Raw genomic sequence first — 19,406 nt, 5'->3', positions numbered from 1 at the left:
ACGTTGCATCATTGCATAAAAATGAATAGCTTTTCCTTTCATAAACATGTATACAAGGTTTTATTTCAATATTGAAAGACAACAACTCTTTCCTACAACAAGTGACACAATCTCTATAAAAGAAAACGATGGACACGAATTAGCATGCCAAGCCCACCTCTAAAAATGAAAAATAAGCTAGTCTAAGTTAACATAAACCAGAAAATGAGATGGTTGGTCCATATTTTAGATGAACTCGAACCGCATGAGTAACCTTGCGGATGTATATTGATCTCCTTTACGGTTACAAAGTGGAATTGCACGAATCCCTGGCCTCAACTCATTAACAGGCAAACAAATTTGGCCAGCAAAATTATCTTTTTCTGACATGTTGTAACCATGTACTTCAATACGAAGTAAAGCTAATTCAGGAACTGATAATGGAAATGTAAACTCTTCATTCCAAACAGGTGTCCAGTTGTCCTCCTTGATCTTTGTCTTTTTCATTTTCTTATCAACTGGTGCTCCAGCTATACCCACCTGTCTCATTAATCCACCATTTCATATACTATTTAGTTACCATTTCATTTAAACATATATATTTTAATAGTACAGCTTTGATTGTTAAGTTAAGAGAGTAAAGATAATTAATTACCCTGGTGTAGAAATCTGGTGGGGAGTATTTATCAAAATGAGTTTTCTTAAAATCCAAATGCCACCCATCTCCCATATAAATATTCACCTGTTAAATAAAATATCACAATGTAAGAAGAATTATTCCTAGTTTAAGCAGCTAGAATATTTTGCTAATAAGGGTATTAATTGACCTTTAAAGATGTTTTAGCTGGAATCTTTTCTTTAAGATTAAGCACCTCATTCTTGGGCCCATGCCCCATTAAAAAATCCGGTTTTTTCACATAACCACAACCTCCATTAGATCTGAACATTCCATGCATTAACCACAGTGATCTACCATATCCCTGCATTAAATATAATATTAATTATAGACATTAATTGGTTACTAAGACATCACAATATGCATTGAACTCTATAAAGTTTAATGAAATCCACTTTACATACACCTTTACCATTTATTTCATACAATGAATTGAACTCCAACATATTTTAAAAGAAAAAAACTTGTTTTTTATTTTTCCAGTGAACTCCAAACCCATTGCATGCCAACTTGGCATGGGTTTAATCCATTGAAGGCCAACTAAGCATTTCACCTTATTAAACCATGCATTGTGGATGCTCTTAATGCTTTGTTATTTACCATTAAACCAAACTTTGTTATTTAGCATTAATACTTTGTTGTTTAAGAAATTATAGATATAGAAAAGTAGCTAACCTGCATATTAAATGCAACCATTTGAGCTCCATGTAGCCAACCAATTAATGGCTTGTAATTGGAAGAGGTAATACGAGTTCCTTTGGGATAAATCCTAAGAATATTCTTCTGGCTGAACCTAGAAAAAAAACATTCACAATACATATAAGAAATACAGATATGATCATCAAATTCGTATTATTAATCTGTAACACCTTAAACCATAAGTTATGGACAAGCCAAGCAACCTATGTATCAAATTAATGGAATGAGTTGTTATCAAATTTCATATATTTTATACCTTACTACATCATGCCCATGATTTTCTACAGCCTTTTCGAGTGCTTGTTCAACCAAACTTAGGCGTCTAACTTCGTCATTTTCAACTTTCAATGCATCCTTCAATCCACCTTTTGGTTTCCCAGCATGAATAGCAATTAGCTGCTTGTAAACAGGAGATGAAGGTGATCTTTTTCCTTCAATGTCATTTTCTGACTGCAACATATAACACACACCATCATCATCAGAAACTCGGCACTTTCTTGACCTACTTTGCTTGTCATCTTCAGCTGCAAGGTACTCTTTTGGAGGTTTGGTTGAAATCAAGATTCGATACTTTAAGCTCTCAGGTGTTAGAAGTTCTTTCAACTTCTCTGATTCAGGGAAAAATAGCATTGACCCAAATGTTTCAGTGACCATTTGAGCTACTTTTGCTTGAAGATCAGGTGTAAGGTGGTCTTCAAGTGTTATGATGACTGGATAAGGGGAAGCTGTGAAGGCGTACTCTTTGATTGCTTTCAAACACCTCATGAGTTCTACAGGACTCGTCAGGGTCCTGCATGCAGCATGATGATGACTGTGAATATGATGGCATACTCTTTGATAGTTTGATTGGTTTCAAGTATGGAAGTAAGTTAATTGCATACCTTCCATGAAGAACATGCACATTAGTTTTTGATGAGTTTGGCCATAGATCAAGTTCTATGACTCTTACACCTCGTTTGAGTGCTTTGATGATTGGAACTTCACTGCAATTGCTGCTTAACTGGTTCCCAGTCAAGTACGAGTTGTGGCCAGTGTATATGAAGTAATGGGATAAGGGAGCAGTCATATCTTGGTGAACCTAAAATTTGGGCGAAATAAGCAACCATTCTCATCAATGAAATAGTACTTATACGAATCATATCCAATATGGACTTGTTTGAATTCTCAATTAACGGAAGAAATAGAATGAATATTGGATCAAATCGAAGATACCTGTGATCTAATTGGGGGATTAAGGTCGGTGTTGAAGAGAAAGTGATGGAAATCATCTAGAGAAAGAGACTTCCTGTTTATAAACTTGGCAAGATGATGCCGCTTGTGAAGTATCTGCTCCACTATACGCTCAGCTTCCTGTCCATCGTCGCCCTGGTATTCCTCCAAAAACCGCCGGAACTGATCTGCCGTCATGTGGATCCCATCGCCGGAGTATTTCTTGAATGCTTCTTTGACGTCAGTAGGTGGCTCTGCTTCCGATATCTTGAACTTCCTAGTAAAACACCAGCATACACTGTAATTCCCCATTACCCTTTCACTCTGTGTGTAGATTCTCTCCGGCTATTTAGGGTAAGAAATGTGGGTGATGGGAATTTGGAATTTGGGCGAGTAAGTATATATAGAGTGTGGCTAAAGGTGATGGGCGATTGAGGATTACGCAACACAAACTGACTTTCCGCGATGTGCTTCTCTTTGTAGATTCTCAGATGGAGCGATGAGAGAGAGAGTGTGTGTGTTTGTGTGTGTGTGTGGAATGTTGATCTTCTGCTTGATTTAGTGTCGTCGATCGTCATACGAACACACAGAATCAATCAGTCAAATGGAATGGTTGAAGTATTTGCTTCCCGCCTTATTTAAATATTATCCGTCTAATAAATAAGGAGACTGGTTCATGTCTTGCAAAATGAAACTCTTGTAATGTTAGTCGCTTCTTTGAAAAACTATCCGAAGTAGTTTTTTAACTGTTTATGAAGCTTTTTTAAAATTATTTCAAATATATATATATATATATATATATATATATATATATATATATATATATATATATATATATATATATATATATATATATAACACAAAATTGCAAGAATGGTCCCTGTGGTATGTCAAAACTAGCAACTTTGGTCCAAAATGGGTTTGGCTCGCAAGGATGGTCCAATAGTTTCGTTTTGTTGCAAGTTTAGTCCAAAAATTTTAAAACTTTTTACAATGACGGATTTGCCCTTGGTATTTTCCCTTTTTTAATTTTTTTATTACAAAAATAAAAAAAAAAGAAAAAAAGAAAATCTCTCTCTCTCTCTCTACACAAAACACATCTTATTCGTTCTGAGAAGAGGGTTTTGGGAAAGAGGGCGAATGAGGCTTCTCGCGAAGATGTTTCCGGTGAAGATGCTTCCGGCGAAGGTGCTTCCGGTGAAGAGGGTTCCGTCAAACGAGGCTTCTGGCGGATTATCGTCATCGCTGCTATCCTTCTTCCCAAACGCCGATGGTTGTGAGGGTTTTCAGATCTGGTTCATTGTTGTTTTATCGTGGCGGCAAGATTAGGGTTTCGTTGGTTCGTGCTTCTTTTCCTCCGACTGATACAAGGGCGGCTAGATTAGCTTTTAGGGTAGCGGTTGTAATAGGGTTCTTATACCAAAATTTTTGCGAAGCCTGAGGTGTAACTGCCACCGTCACCTCCATACAGGCGACGATTCCGTGTATGTGGTGTCTTTGGCTCCAATGATGTTTCAGGCGACGTTGAAGCCAAAACGGAAACGAGAAGGGTTTTTTTGGAGGTGCAATTCTACTAAAACAAGATTAGGTGCAGCTTCGCTTGTAATCATCTCATGTATTCCCCACTCCAACTAATTGTTCTTGTTACAAATCTAATTGTTCTTGTGGGTTTAAAAATCCGGTTGTTCTTGATTTTGAAGTTGCAGATCAGGAAAAAAATATGTTTGAATTCATCATACGGTGGTGGTAGTTCTTGAGTTTCATTTTGAAATTGTAGGTGCATATTTAGATGACGGTGGTGGAAAAAATATGTTTGAATTCATCGGATGGTGTTGGTGGTGACCGGCGGTCACGATGGCAATGGCTGTTGTTGGTGACCAACATTGGTGGTAGCGGTAGTGCTCGCGACAGACGGTGGTGGTGATAACATAATCAATAGTTGTATGCTAGAGAGGGTGGAGGGTGGGGTAGGGATAGTGGTAGTATTATTTTGGTTTAATTATGTAAATTGTAAAATGTATTTATATAAATTAAAAAAAAACTGAAAAAAAAAACAAAAAGTAAGGGCAAAAACGTCATTATAAAAAAGTTTAAATTGACTTGGACGAAATCTGCAACAAAAATGAAAAGTTTGGACTAAACTCGCAACAAAACGAAACTATTGGACCATCCTTGCGAGCCAAACCCATTTTGGACCAAAGTTGCTAGTTTTGACATACCACAGGGACCATTCTTTCAATTTTGTCTATTTTTTATAATAATTAATTACAATAAATCTAATAACTTTTTTATTATTCTTCTGTTAGTACGTATTTTTAAAATCATAAATAAAATACTTAGAAATTTATGTTCTACAAGGGACATTACTTAATTAATCATCATATTTTATGACTTCAACAACAATTCAACAAATAAGATATTATATTATATTTTAGTTTTCTGGATGGCTAGAAAAAACAAACAATATGATTATTTTATGATTTCAGCAAGTAGATGATAAAATGAAGATAAACCTACAATAAATTTCTAATATATTTTAATCTTTTTATAACAATACAAAACGATTAAAATATATCTTATTATTATTGTGTGTAACTGTATATATGCTTATTATTTTGATTAGTTTAGGCATACGACGTAGCTTTACGGTTTATTTTGGTTTGGTTTCTTTAAATATTACCATATCAATAAATTATATGTTAGTAAGAAATATATCAAATAGCAATGATGTATTAGAGCCTCCTGAATTTATCAAATACCCTTCCCTCTTTAGACAGCCATCTGACCGTGGGGAATAGACATCTTGCAAATATGACAATAGATGCAGAAAAAAAATTCGATTAAACATAAATAATCAGAGAATATTATTTAGTAATAACTTTAATTTTATAAAATGTTATATTATTTGTTTTATAATATTGAATCATTCTTTTATAAATCATTTTAGGTCATTTTATATTTTTCGACAACTTTTATTAAATATTATTTTTATCAGTTACCAGCTACCTTAACGTTAGATTTAAGATCAATTATGTTTTCTAGACATAATAAAAAATATTTCGGATATGTCCGTCGGATTTTGTGTTTCAGACACCGCATGCTATATTGCTTTTATCATTTTTACACAATAAAACAATAAGTAGGTATATCTATTTATTAAACCTCATGATGTTGAACTTAGGCCTAACAATTGGGTTGGGTTCGGGTTGGCGGGTCAGAAAACATAAACTCAACCCAACCCATATAATATATGGGTTGACGGGTTGGCGGGTCACGGGTTGGTGGGTTGGAAACCTCAACCCAACCCAACCCATTTAACCCTGATGAGAATAAATCTCATATCGATTAAATCTTTTACAGGAAAAATATGAAGATCAAACGAAACAAACACAATAATGATATGAACACCGTGTAGAATCAATGTTATGCTTTTGATTCAAATACAGTCACGCCTCAGCAGAGCTCGATGAAGAACTTCCACTGTAGAGGCGAGCTAGGGTTTACAAAACTCAATGAGAAAAACAATGAAAAACGTTGTGTTTTTACAAAGACTGCATGCATGCAACTTAAATACTAAACCCTAGAATAAAACAAGCACGGTTGGACAGGCCCAAACCGGCAACCAAAACTGGGCTAAGGACCGAGCCCATGACGCAACACCATAAGCCCAACAATCTCCCCCTTTGCGTCAAATGAGGCGAGAGATCATTTTCTTTGAGTGGGCTTCACAGTCTTGACAACCTTGAACAGCCGAGGGATGATTGCAAGAAGTGTCTGCCGAAATTGAATGTACCATCTCAGCATATCAGTAAACAACTTCTTGTCGGCTGCAGTGTTCTGACTACACCTCTGAATAATCTCCAAAATGTACTCCAAGCAAGCAGTTGAGAAGAGGTGTTTGTCAACAAGAGCGAATAGACATTTCTGACCTTCGCCCCTGATAAACATCACTGTGTGATATTTTGAATCAATTTTGCCCTTGACCATCGTATTGACATCGCCTACTCTTCCCATTGGTTTGATCGTGGTTCGCTTGTGAATGGCAGAGGCGATCTCTTGGTCCATTTTTGCTACTTCGTGAATGTAGCATACAAGCATTCGCTTGACATGGTCAATGATCGGCTGATACTCCTGTGGATTTGACAGCAAGATATTGTTGAGAAGTATCCAGTCGTGGGGATTGAAGTTCGGTAGATCAGCAAGAGTGAAGTGGTGAACCGAGCCTTCAGATCCTCGAGTCACTCTGAACTTGACATTCACAAACTTCCCAGCTGAGTAGGGCTTCAGAACCTTGACAGTTGTGATTTTCTGCGAACTCCAGGTCAAGTACTGAGGTTGAGCAAACTCTAGGTAGAACTCCAATAGATCTCGATCCACCTTCGGGTCTGGAGAAGGAATAGGAACAGTGGAGTTGAAGCAATGGAAGATAAATGCCTTTCGAGTGATTGGCATATCAAATTGAGCGTCCTTCGAGTTTTCAAGGCCGAATGACATTACAGGTTCTAGCCAATGAGTACTCGGTTTGTCTATGGCGATTCTTTGAAGCGAGTCAATAGTCCACTCAGGAAAAATGGACTTTTTCTTTTCCAAAAGCTCCTTCTCTTTTTGCTTCTTTTCTAGGTCAGCCATTTGCTTCTTGACCTTTTCTTGAATCTCTTTATCAGTAGATTTTGTTTTCTGATAAGGCTTTTCGGGATTTTCTTCAAAAACATTTTCTTCGTCATCAGTGTCATCTTCACCGATCTTCTTTTTCTTCTTGTCTCTGTTACTGGCCGAAGCTTCATTATCCTTCGGTTCAGCAGTTGGTTTCGGTTCAGGAGGAGGTTGAGTCTTCGCTACCTTCTCTCCCCTTGTTTCGGCTGGACACCAGTCACCGAAACACCCTCGATACGACTTAGGATGGCCAGTGCAGGTCTGAGTTTCTCAGCCAAATGCCTTCGGATGGTAATGGTTATGATGGGATCATGGGCTTCAAGGAGGTGAAGAAGAATGGAGTGGACATCGCCAGCAGAGCTTCGAATAACCTCCCTCTCAGATTTCAAATCATTGAGTTCAGCTGTGGCATTGCGAAGCTTGAGGTTCTGCATCTTCAGCTGAGAAGTCCTTTTGTCGAGCTCATCCATGATACGATTTTCGACAGCCAGTTCGGCTTCCAGCTGAGTCAGACGGTCCTTGACATTACCATGAAGTTTTTCATTAGCAGCTTCAATGGCCTGTCGAGCGGCTTCAAGATTAGACCGTTCGGTTTCAAGAGAGCACTGGAGATTATCGACAGAAGCATTCACTGTCTGAGCATTCTTTTGAGCAGCAGCTTGTAAAGAATCGAGGAATAACTGAACCTGAGAAATTAGTTTTTCGACTTTTGCGGTCGCTTCTTTACATTCCTTTGTTGAAGCCTCAACAGCAAGGGAGGCTTTTTGGCATTGGGAAGATGAGGCGTCAATAGCCTTAGCTGCAACAGTGAGAGATGCATCGTGCTCTTTGACAATAGAAGAGAATAACGACTTCAGAGCAGCATCGGAGTAAGCACCAGTGGAAGAGGAGGAAAGCAGTTGATCCAGTTTGTCATTGACTGCTTTGAGATGACGTTTGGTGACAGGTGCATCTTCGTCGTCATCACTTTGTACACGGTAAGGACTGAAATAAGTGGAATCAAATTCCAAGTACTCACCGCCTAGAACTGGGGTGGTGTCAGTAGATGGGGTAGGTGATAAGGATTTTTTAGTGGTAGGAGGTTCGGTTGTTACAGGTGGTTCGGTGGGAGCTGTAGAATGAGCCTCTGTAGTAGTGGTGGTAGTGGTAGTGTCTGTGAAGATTGGAGCAGGGATGGGAATAGTGGTTGATGGTTGAGAGGTAGGGATAGGAAATATTGGAGAGATGGATATTGGGATGGTACTAGGTGGAGGAGAAGGAGGTTGGGAGCGAACTGGAATTTCTGGGGTAGGCGAGCGAGGCGGGGTATTACCACGACCCGAAGCCTCATCATCAGAGCTTTCGCTTTCAGAATCTGAAGGAGGAGCAGATTTGTGTTTAGGAGGAACATACTCTGAGTCTGAATCGCTTGAAGATTGGAGTATGAGTCTCCGTGCGGGCTTCTTCTGCTTCTTCGGTTGAGACTGTGATGGAGCAGCTTTGTCTGACTTTCGCTTCTGAGGGGTTTGACCCTTGGTTGTTTTAGCTACATTCCCTTCTTTCTGGGATGCAGTTCGCTTTCCCCTCTTTGCTGGCTTATCAGCCTCTTCAATGGAGCGAACCATGGCTGGCGTGAGCTCCCTTTGACCCGAAGAAGGAATCTCCCTGTATTGTTGCAAAACACTGGTTGTTGCAGACACACATGCAAGCATGGTGTCTGGGATGGATCCAATGAAGGAGAACTTGGTGGGATCAGTGACGATTATCTTGGTGGTATGAAAAGTGGCGATGGAGGAGAGAAGAGAGTCCGCCATGATTGGAACGTGGAGACGATCCATTGCCCACTTTGTGATGATTGACCAGAACCTCCCACATGAGATCTCTGAGTGTCTTGATGAAGAAACCAAGCTTTGAACCAGTTGTTGCCAGATGACGGTTCCATAATCCAAATCTATCCCGTGATATAGACCATAAAGCACAGTCATAAATGACTTGCTTGCTCCATCTGAGCCGGCACTTCGCTCTGAAAGTCCTTTGAACAATAGAGTGAACAAGCCATTTCATTGAGGAGGAAGGCAGGACTTCTTGAACTTGGTAATGGTGGCTAGGGTTTCAGTGTACCCCATTTGATAAAACATTGAGAACAGTTGACCAGTAGTGATCGATTCAGGGTTTACCAAAGTTGGTTCTTGAGAAAGACCAATTAGGGCACAGAAGCGGTTCTTGGAGATGGAAGTCTTCTCATTGTGGATTTCAAAGTGAATCCTCTCAGCAACCTTGTCGTAGTAAGCAGTTGAATAGACGAGGGAGAGGCAGGACATGGGAACAACTTCGACTTTTGACAGAGCTTCGACAAGAGGCGAGTATTTGAGACACTCGACGACATACAACATGTAAGGTTCATAGATGAAAGGAGTGAGATCGATGATCAGGTTTTGTTGAGGTTTGATGGTGAGAAGGGTTTGGTGAACAGATGTGTCATGAACGGAAGAGGAGTCTGCCATTGTTGAAGCTTTGAGAAGAAGAAGATGAATAGTGAGAGAAATCGCTATTTGCCTTTGAGAGAGTATGTAAGTGATAAAAGGGTAAAGTGGAGCGTGCCTGATCCTTTTATACATACTAGTAGGAGAGAGAAAAATCTGGCTGAGATCTTGGATTTATTTGAAATGAAGCCAGATGTAACGGAGTGAACAATTGGCATACCCGAGGATGACGCAGGAAAGAGAAAGGACGTTTCCTTTTTACACGCCATTCCATAAAAAGTGCTTCTTCAAATCGTCAAAACGATTGGATAACTGCTGACTCAGCTTAACTTTATTCCAAACGTCACCCCATATTTCACATGAATCGTCATTGCCTTTTAACTTTATCAATCAATTGAATACTTGAAGAAACGAGGCTGGAACAAGTAGAGCATCATTAATAGAACCAGATTTTGGAAAATCAAAAAATTTCGTGCATAGAGTGTAAAAGATAAAGACATAAAGCAAACATTTTGGGGTTAGTGGTGATGTCTTGTTGAGACATAAAGCAATTGATTTTGGGCACGAATCTCTTCCTTCAAAGTCAAGAGAGACTTAAAAGTGTTTGTGTGGATTCCCATTAAATAACGATCAATAACTTGTTAAGAAGTATTGAAAGGCATCTTTTTAATTAAAGCTTATAAAGGGTGGCTTTCGCTTCAGTTCATGATTTCGATACTTGACATAAGACCGAAACTGAACGAAGTACTTGTGAGATCAATGTGATCTGTTGAACAAGTAGGTAGGGAAGATATGTATTGACTGTTGGATAGGTGAGAAATCCCAAAAAAAATTAACTGGATCCTTGGGGAAGAAAAGTTCTTGGTAATAGAAATTTTCAAAAGAATCACTCAAAATAAAAAGAGATTTCATTTAAAATTTGTGACATAGTGATCATGTACCGTCAATTCATTAATGGTGTTGAATGGTGGGTTTCACTTAGTACGTAGTGACACGAAACTAAGATTATTAACACAGATTTTTGTATAACCATAAACCTCAGTGGTAAATTCTGAGAGTCTCAAGGGTTATATTGGTGAGATGAGGTGTGATGAAGAAAAATGATAGAGGTGGTATGAGAAACAAAGGTACCTCTGCTATAAAAGAAGGACAAAGCAGAAAACTCTAAGCTCAATATGAGTAGAGTAAGGCAGCTCATGATCAGAGTGAATATAACAGCCTAGCTTGGGAAAACATGATTTGTATGTATCATGTTATTAAGGCTTCACTCAAAATCTGTCGAGGTTTTGGTCAACATGCAGCAACATGCTTCTAGGGACACTTAGAAGGTGTATAGAAAAGAAATTATACCTTCTGGATCTTCATCAGCGAGAGTAACACTTATGCAAAAGAAATCATTAGATTAAAACGAAAATTATTTTTGTATTTTGTGAAAATTATTCAATTGAACGAAAAGAGAAATATTTTTGGATTTTATGAATATAAAAAGAAGTATTTAAAAGAATGTACAAAGGAATACAATCAGAATGCCTTGATAAGTAAAAGAAGCTAACAAGTTCAGAAGGACCGAACCCGAAATAGACCGAACGCTCGGTTCATTTCGGTTTGGGGTCAAGCTTCACCCGAAATAGACCGAACGCTCGGTTCATTTCGGTTCGCTCTATTTCGCTTCTTACCTTTATTGAGGCGAAGGCGATTTTGGTACTGATTCTGCTTCCATCATTCCTAGGCCTTGCAAAATCTTGTTGAAGCTTGCTTCAGGTAAAGCCTTAGTGAATATATCTGCCAGTTGCTCAGTTGTCCTTACAATATGAATTTCCACGTTGCCATCTTCCACGTGATCTTTAATAAAGTGATACCTCAGTGCTATATGTTTAGTCTTCGAGTGTTGCACTGGGTTGTGGCAAATCCTAATTGCACTTTCAGAGTCGCAATATAGTGGGATTTTCTTCATGTTCAGCCCATAATCTCTAAGCTGACTTTGTATCCACACAACTTGAGATGTACATGATGCTGCAGCGATGTATTCAGCTTCTGCAGTGGAGAGAGAAACACAAGTTTGTTTCTTTGATTGCCAACTAACCAATTTACCGTCGAGGAATTGGCATCCTCCAGTGGTACTTTTACGATCTAATCCACAGCCACCTAAGTCAGCGTCTGAGAATGCTTGGACAAAGAAACCTGATTTGGCTGGATACCACAGACCGAGAGAGGAGGTTCGCTTTAGAAAGCGAAAGATGTTTTTCACAGCTTGCATATGAGGTTCGCGTGGGTTAGCTTGGAATCGGGCACAATAACAAACTGAGAACATGATGTCGGGTCTGCAGGCTGTGAGATACATTAGTGACCCAATCATTTGACGATAAAGCGTCATGTCAGCGGCTGGCTTCTCCAACGAAGGTGTAAGCTTTGTCCCAAAAGCCATTGGAACTTTAACTTTGGAGTCTCCCATCAAGCCAAACTTAGTAAGCAATGTCTTTGTATATGCTTCCTGATTAATAAAAATGCCTTCGGGTCCCTGTCTAATATGTAAGCCAAGGAAAACGTTAATTGGACCCATTGAGCTCATCTCAAATTTAGTTTCCATCAGCTTCCTGAATTCAGCTGTTAAGCTAGGATTCGTGGAGCTGAAGATGATATCATCAACATAAATTTGGACTATCATAAGGTGGTTACCCTCTCTCTTACGAAAGAAGGTTGGGTCAACCGAACCTTGTTTGAATTTAGACATTTTTAAGAATCGAGTTAGAGTTTCATACCATGCTCTGGGAGCCTGCTTTAGGCCATATACCGCTTTGTCAAGTATGTAACAGTAAGCTGGATACTTCTCGTTCACGAAGCCTGGCGGTTGCTCAACATACACAGTTTCTTCAAGTTCTCCGTTGAGGAAGGCACACTTGACGTCCATTTGATAGACTTCAAAGTTTTTGTGTGCAGCATAGGCAAGAAAGATACGAACTGACTCTAATCTTGCAACAGGAGCGAAGGTCTCTTCATAATCAATACCTTCTTCCTGACAGTAGCCTTTCACAACCAACCGAGCTTTGTTACGAATAACGTTCCCTTCCTTATCCAATTTATTTCTGAATACCCATTTGAGACCCACAACCGAAGCATCCTTTGGAGTTGGAATAAGACGCCATACTTTGTTTCTTTCAAACTCATTTAACTCATCTTGCATGGCTTGAACCCAGTCAGAATGATCAAGTGCTGAATTAACAGTCTTCGGTTCAACTTTAGAAACGAAGGAATTGAACATGCAAAACTCTACTTTAGAGAAGAGTGCTGTTCGTTTCTCTTTTAGTTGAGAGCGTGTAAGAACTTTTTCCGTGGAGTCACCAATAACTTGTGATTAAGGATGATCCTTGGTCCATTTGACGAGTGGAGGATAATTAGGATCAAATGAAGGATCCAGTTCAGCATTCACTTCTACTTCAGACTCCGACATATTGTCATCATCGTTATTGTTTACATTCTCCCCCTCGAGTGAAGATGCGTGTTCTGCTGTAGGATTAGAATCCTTCTCGATGAGAGGAGACAACACCTCAAATTCGGGCTCAGAATTGTTCATTGGAATTTGACTTTCGGTTGTCGAGCTCTCCCCCTGGAATGATGGATCAGGGTTTGGAATATCAGTCAAACCCTCCCCCTGAGCATGAGAGCAATCCTGTTGAGGTTCACTCACGTCTGGCCTCTCGGTTGCTTTAGGTTGATCAGCATCCATCTTTTGAGCAGCATCGTCAATGATTTGTTTTAGATTATCAACCTTGTTGTCTTTCGCCGTTGATTCAGAATCAATTGCCGTTTGAGGCTCATCAAAAAGAAGCATATATTGATCGAAAAGATTTGATATAGAGGTTGTAACCTGACCAGTCTTTGGAAAGATTTCCTGCATTGCCCCTTCGGTTGTCTTCATCTTCTTGACATATCTATCGTCAAAAGTGACGTAGTATGTTTCTTCAATCTTCTTAGAGCGCTTGTTTAGAACTCTATATGCCTTAGAATTCAGGGAGTAACCTAAGAACATTCCCTCATCAGCCTTAGCATCAAACTTGTTTCGATTCTCTTTAGAGTTGAAGACGAAGCATCTTGAACCGAACACATGGAAGAATTTTACATTCGGTTTGCGATTGTTCAAGATCTCGTAAGGAGTGATAGAGAATCGCTTGTTTAGATATGATCTGTTCTGAGTATAACAAGCAGCAGCAATTGCATCAGCCCAGAAATATAAAGGCAGGGATGCGAAGCATAACATCGTTCGAGCTGCTTCACACAGAGATCGGTTTCGCCTTTCCACGATACCATTTTGATGTGGAGTATATGGGGCTGAGAAATTATGAGTCGTTCCCTTCTCAGCAAGAAAATCTTCAAAATATTTGTTTTTGAATTCCAAGCCGTTGTCGCTTCTTACGTTACGAACAACTTTCCTCAGTTGAATTTCTACCTGTTTTATGAAGAGCTTGAGCTTTGGAGTGGCCTCAGATTTTTGCTTCAAGAAGAACACCCATGTGAATCGAGAGAAATCGTCCACTATGACCAGAATATACTTGTTTCCACCAATGCTTTCAATGGAAGAGGGACCACACAGATCGATATGTAACAGCTCCAACGGTTCTATCACCTTTGTGTTAATAATAGAAGGATGACTTGGTCTACTCTGCTTTCCCATTTCACAGGCTGCACATAGATGTTCTTTGTCGAATTTGAGAACTGGAAGACCTCGAACATGATCTCCTAAAACCAGCTTGTTGATATCCTTGAAATTAAGATGAGAGAGTCTTCAATGCCATAACCAGCTTTCATCTGAGTGAGCCTTCGTAAGTAAGCAAACTGCTGGTTTACCTCGAATTGGGTTGAGGTTTAAAGGGTACATTTCCCCCTTTCGCTTCGATTTTAGCAGAATGTTATTTGACTTTTTCTCGACTATCTCTGAGCCTTCATCATCAAACGATACCTTCAATCCAGTTCCAACTACCAACTGTGATACGCTGATAAGATTGTGTTGGAGCCCTTCAACATATGCGACCTTTCTTATCGAGAAATCACCATTCGTAATCATTCCATAGCATTTGATAGTGCCATATGAGTTGTTGCCGTACTTCACAATTCCACCATCCTTGAGAGACCGAAACTCTCTCAGTTCTTCCTTCCTTCCTATCATGTGACGTGAGCAGCCACTATCAATATACCATTCTTCGTCAAACTGCTCGTCACGGATAACCTGCAAAATATTAAGCAGATTTAGGAACCCAAAGTTTCTTGGGTCCTTGTGAGCCTTTTACATGACAGGGAATAGTAAGAAAGATATCAACCAAATAAGTACGTTTAATCAAAGTTGTTTCATCTTTTCTTTTTATAGTGAAAACTTTAATTTTGTTTGACTTTGATTCAGTAGGCGTGGGATTTGAGTTGTTGACGTCTGCATTCTTTTGGATCTCTTTTGGACGTTTGTCATCTTCTAGAAATAGCTTTCCTTTCCCCTTTAAATCTTTTGAAGGATAAGAATTAGAATGAGAGGAGTTGGGTTTAGAAGTGACATTGGATCTTCTGTTCATCTGATTGAACTTGTAGGATTGAGGACTGAAACCGCTCTTCCGGTTGCTATCGGGTTGAGGACTGAAACCGCTCTTTCGGTTGATGTTGTTCTGAGGACCGAAACTCTCTTTTCGGTTCCTTTCAGTCGAGGGACCGAAACTACCCTTTCGGTTCCTTTCGGTCGACGGACCGAAACTACCCTTTCGGTTCCTTTCGGTCGACGGAGCGAAACTACCCTTTCGGTTCTTTGATTCCTCTTGTGACTTGTGCTTCCTTTCGTTCCTTACATAGTGAGGATTTTGTGATCTCCAAAACTGTTTTCTTTCTGAGAGATTCTTCTTGTATCTCAGATTTCGTTGGTGTTTTCGATCTGCCACCTGTTTTGGATTTTTGTGGATGTTTGCCTTTTTCTTTGAAGTACAAGCATAGTTATCGCTCTTTGTTGAAGATGTTTCACTAGTAGTTTGCACTGATTCGCCCAATGATGTTTTGGTTCCACTTGTGCTTGGCACATCATATTTTGTAGGTTCATTTAGTGGTTCTGGCACGTATCTACCTTTCACTCTCCATGAGGTCTTCTGAGATAGACCTTTTGTCTCATCAGCATTGTCGATTGGTGCTGACCAGAAGAACTCATCACATCCAGCTGCATTATCTTCTTCCACCATAGCTGTCAGTTCTACGGTTTGTTGTGGAGTGACTCCTGGAACTGTGTAGACTTGATTTGGAGTGGTTTGTACCTTTTGATACACAACAGCTTTTGCTTTGAGAATTTTGGTCTTGTCTGTTGATGAGTGAGCGAACTCAACAGAATTCTCAGAAATCAGATTTTTGCGTGTTTCAGGTTCGCTCTTGACTAATTCTGAACAGTCCACCAAATCCTCTACAGAGATTTCACTCAGATCATCATCCTCATTAAGTTCAGATGCATTTTCAACATCAATTTTATTTTCTGAACTTAATTTGGCGTTCAATGAGTCAAATTTCTGTACGGTTTCGGTTCTTAACTTCAATCTATAATTCTCATCTAACAGATTTTTGAGCATGTCCTTATGGTCTTTGGACTTTATGTAGGATTCAATTTTGTCAAGACCAATTTTGTATGCCGGTGAGACCTCATCAGAAGATACAACATTTTCACAGTTGTAAGCTTCGGCATCGACTTCATCCTCCTTTAACTCAAGGAAGGGTAAAATCATGCGATGTATCTTCTTTCCTATTTCACAATCGAGATGCAACTGAGTGATATTAAAATAAAGTCTTTTAGCAATCAAACAAAAAACATTTCGTTGTTTCAAAAGTTTAAGATTGTCTCGCTGTAAATAAATCGATTCATCCTTAGACCTAATCAACTCTTTCTCCTTCTGCTCAATCCACATTCTCCTTGCCTCACTCTTCGATGATATCCTGCTAATTTGATCAGTCAGGTTAGAATTTGTGACACGGGTTTGGGTAAGACTGCTACTTATACTTGAAAATTTAGATTTTAAGCTATTCAATTCCTTTTCATAGTTAGTAACAGGTATATTTAGAGAAGCAAGAATATTTTGTACCTTCTTGATCAACTCATCACATTCGTTGATCTGTGCACTAACAGGTTTCGCAGCGAAACACCTGTCCTCTCGTTCCTTCTCGCCTTCTACCCCACCATCAGTTGTATATCCTCTCATCTGAGATACACATTCGGTCACCATTAAACACCTTCCAGCAGCAGGTTCTTCTTTCACCAGCATCGCCTTGCCATGAGTGGGTTTTCTTACTTCTTCATCCTCTGAATCCGTGGACCATATTTCCACGCCACCGAATTCATCACAGTTGCCTGTATCCTGTACAATCAAAGCATTCATAGTTTTATTGTTAGCAGCTGACTTTCTTTTCTTGATTTCCTCCAGTCGTCTCAGGAGGCTCGCCTCCTCATCATCCTCATCTGTCTTTTCTGCCTTCTTTTTCAACATACAGTCTTTGGCGAAGTGGTTCTTGCCTCCACAATAATGGCAATCAAATCCTGAGTCTCCACCAATTTTTACTTCTTTCTTGGACTCTTCTGACTTTGACCCTATCTTCGGTTCCTCCTTAACCTTTTCAGCGCTGTAGCTTCCCTGCCAATTTCGGTTCTTGTTGGCTGGGAATTTTCTTTTAATGAACTTTCTAGGATTGGACACCATCAGGGCATACTCTTCACTAGTTAGATCGTAGTCGGCAAGATCCATTTCCTCTTATTCTTCAACAGAACTTTTCCCTTTAGAAACAAGGGCTAACGAACCCAAGCTAGAAACCACATTTGTTTCCTTAGACGGTGCACTTTCATGGGATTTCAAAATTCCCACCAGTTTCGCCAGAGAATACGATTTAAACTGTTCATGTGCTTTAACAGTGGATACGACAGCCATCCATTCAGGTCTTAGACCGTTCATGAATGTAACCTTCTGTTCAATAACCTTCCTTTCGATCCCATGCTTTATCATCTTACTCAAGAGATGATTAAAGCGATCAAAAGCCTGAACTAGTTTCTCTTCGGGCTTCTGTTTGAAATCACCAAATTCAGAAAGCAAAAGAGTTTGAATCGAATGTTCCAGATCTTCATCAGTGGAATACAATTCTTTTAGCCTGTCCCATATCTCTTTAGCTGTTGCGCAAGAACTCACCAAACGGAACGTATCTGACTGCAAAGTAAACCTAATCATCCTCAGGGCCTTTATGTTGCATTGAAACTTTTCCTTCTCGTCTTGAGGTATATCTTTCACATCACCAATGAGTTGATTATATTCCTTTTGAGTTTTAACAACTCTGGAAGTACTTGCATGAACGAAAGGGCCAACAGTGATTGCCTCCCAGATTAAGTAACCATTATCTTCAGATCCAATCACGTAGTCTTCGAAGTGATGCGTCCAAACTTCATACTCTTGAGTATACAAGATTGGAATCCTTGTTGTTGAACCGATGCTGTTAGAGATGTTGATTGGATTGGTTTGAGAATCATCCATGGACGTTGCGACGACGTTTGATCAATTACCTGTTTTAAGATCAGACTTGTAATTTTATCAATTAGAGTAAGATAGATGATTAATGAGATACGTCAATAAGGAATGACGGCTCAATTAATATCAATCAATGCGGAATAAAACCCTAATAACTTCTTCGACAGAAGAGATGTGTATGAATTACACAGTCTCCCGCTCTGATACCAATTTATGAGAATAAATCTCAGATCGATTAAATCTTTTACAGGAAAAATATGAAGATCAAACGAAACAAACACAATAATGATATGAACACCGTGTAGAATCAACGTTATGCTTATGATTCAAATACAGTCACGCCTCAGCAGAGCTCGATGAAGAACTTCCACTGTAGAGGCGAGCTAGGGTTTACAAAACTCAATGAGAAAAACAATGAAAAGCGTTGTGTTTTTACAAAGACTGCATGCATGCAGCTTAAATACTAAACCCTAGAATAAAACAAGCACGGTTGGACAGACCCAAACCGGCAACCAAAACTGGGCTAAGGACCGAACCCATGACGCAACACCATAAGCCCAACAAACCCGTTTAAGTATATGGGTTCGCGGGTTCACAAGTTAATGGGTCAAACCCAACCCATATAACTCGTTTAATAAATAAGCAACGTATTTTAAAAAATAAGGTTTTTTCAACATAAATTCATAAAATGATTAAAGTAATTAGCATAAAAAAAGGTTTTCAACAATAATTTATAAAGTCAATAACATCCAAATAAAAATGAAATATGAAAACATTCATAAAAAGTGGATGTGTTCTTCATTCGTGACTTGTGAGTATCTAAAAATAACGACATGCATTTTTCTTTTTTTGATTAATGAACCGCAAACGCAGATTAGTCACATACGAATATGGAAGGAATATAATGATACGAAATATTATGAATACGGATGTAAATCAAATTTCATTAATAATTAAATATATCATTTTTTAAATGTAATATATATATATATATATATATATATATATATATATATATATATATATATATATATATATATATATATATATATATACGGGTTGGCGGGTTGACACGCGAACCCAAACAGATAACCCAACCCAACCCATGAAATAAACGGGTTGGTGGGTTGGCGGGTCAAAAATGTCAACCCAAACCCGTCTATTTTCGGGTTGGATCAGTGCCGGGTTACGGATTGGGTCGAGAGTTGTCACCCC

The 19,406-nt window shown here is 39.1% G+C and overlaps 1 protein-coding gene across 1 annotated transcript; it reads right to left on the bottom strand.

Moving 5' to 3' along the window:
- Nucleotides 1-225: 225 nt before the first annotated feature.
- Nucleotides 226-3,045, bottom strand: LOC145129548 (phosphoinositide phospholipase C 4-like). The gene is made up of 7 exons (XM_079064296.1): nt 2,567-3,045; nt 2,236-2,432; nt 1,611-2,144; nt 1,331-1,448; nt 807-959; nt 635-721; nt 226-519 (listed from the first exon to the last, which is right to left on the bottom strand). Exons 1-7 carry the CDS (start codon nt 2,873-2,875, stop codon nt 226-228), a joined length of 1,692 nt encoding a protein of 563 aa, XP_078920422.1. The 5' UTR covers nt 2,876-3,045.
- Between the last annotated feature and the right edge of the window lie 16,361 nt (nt 3,046-19,406).

The sequence above is a fragment of the Lactuca virosa genome, chromosome 8 (genome assembly GCF_052849685.1).
Source record: "Lactuca virosa cultivar CGN04683 chromosome 8, Lactuca_virosa_CGN04683_v6, whole genome shotgun sequence".
In the NCBI taxonomy this organism is placed as follows: Eukaryota; Viridiplantae; Streptophyta; class Magnoliopsida; order Asterales; family Asteraceae; genus Lactuca; species Lactuca virosa.
The sequence above is the reverse complement of the archived record's forward strand: the minus strand, read 5'-3'. Positions and strand labels throughout refer to the sequence as shown.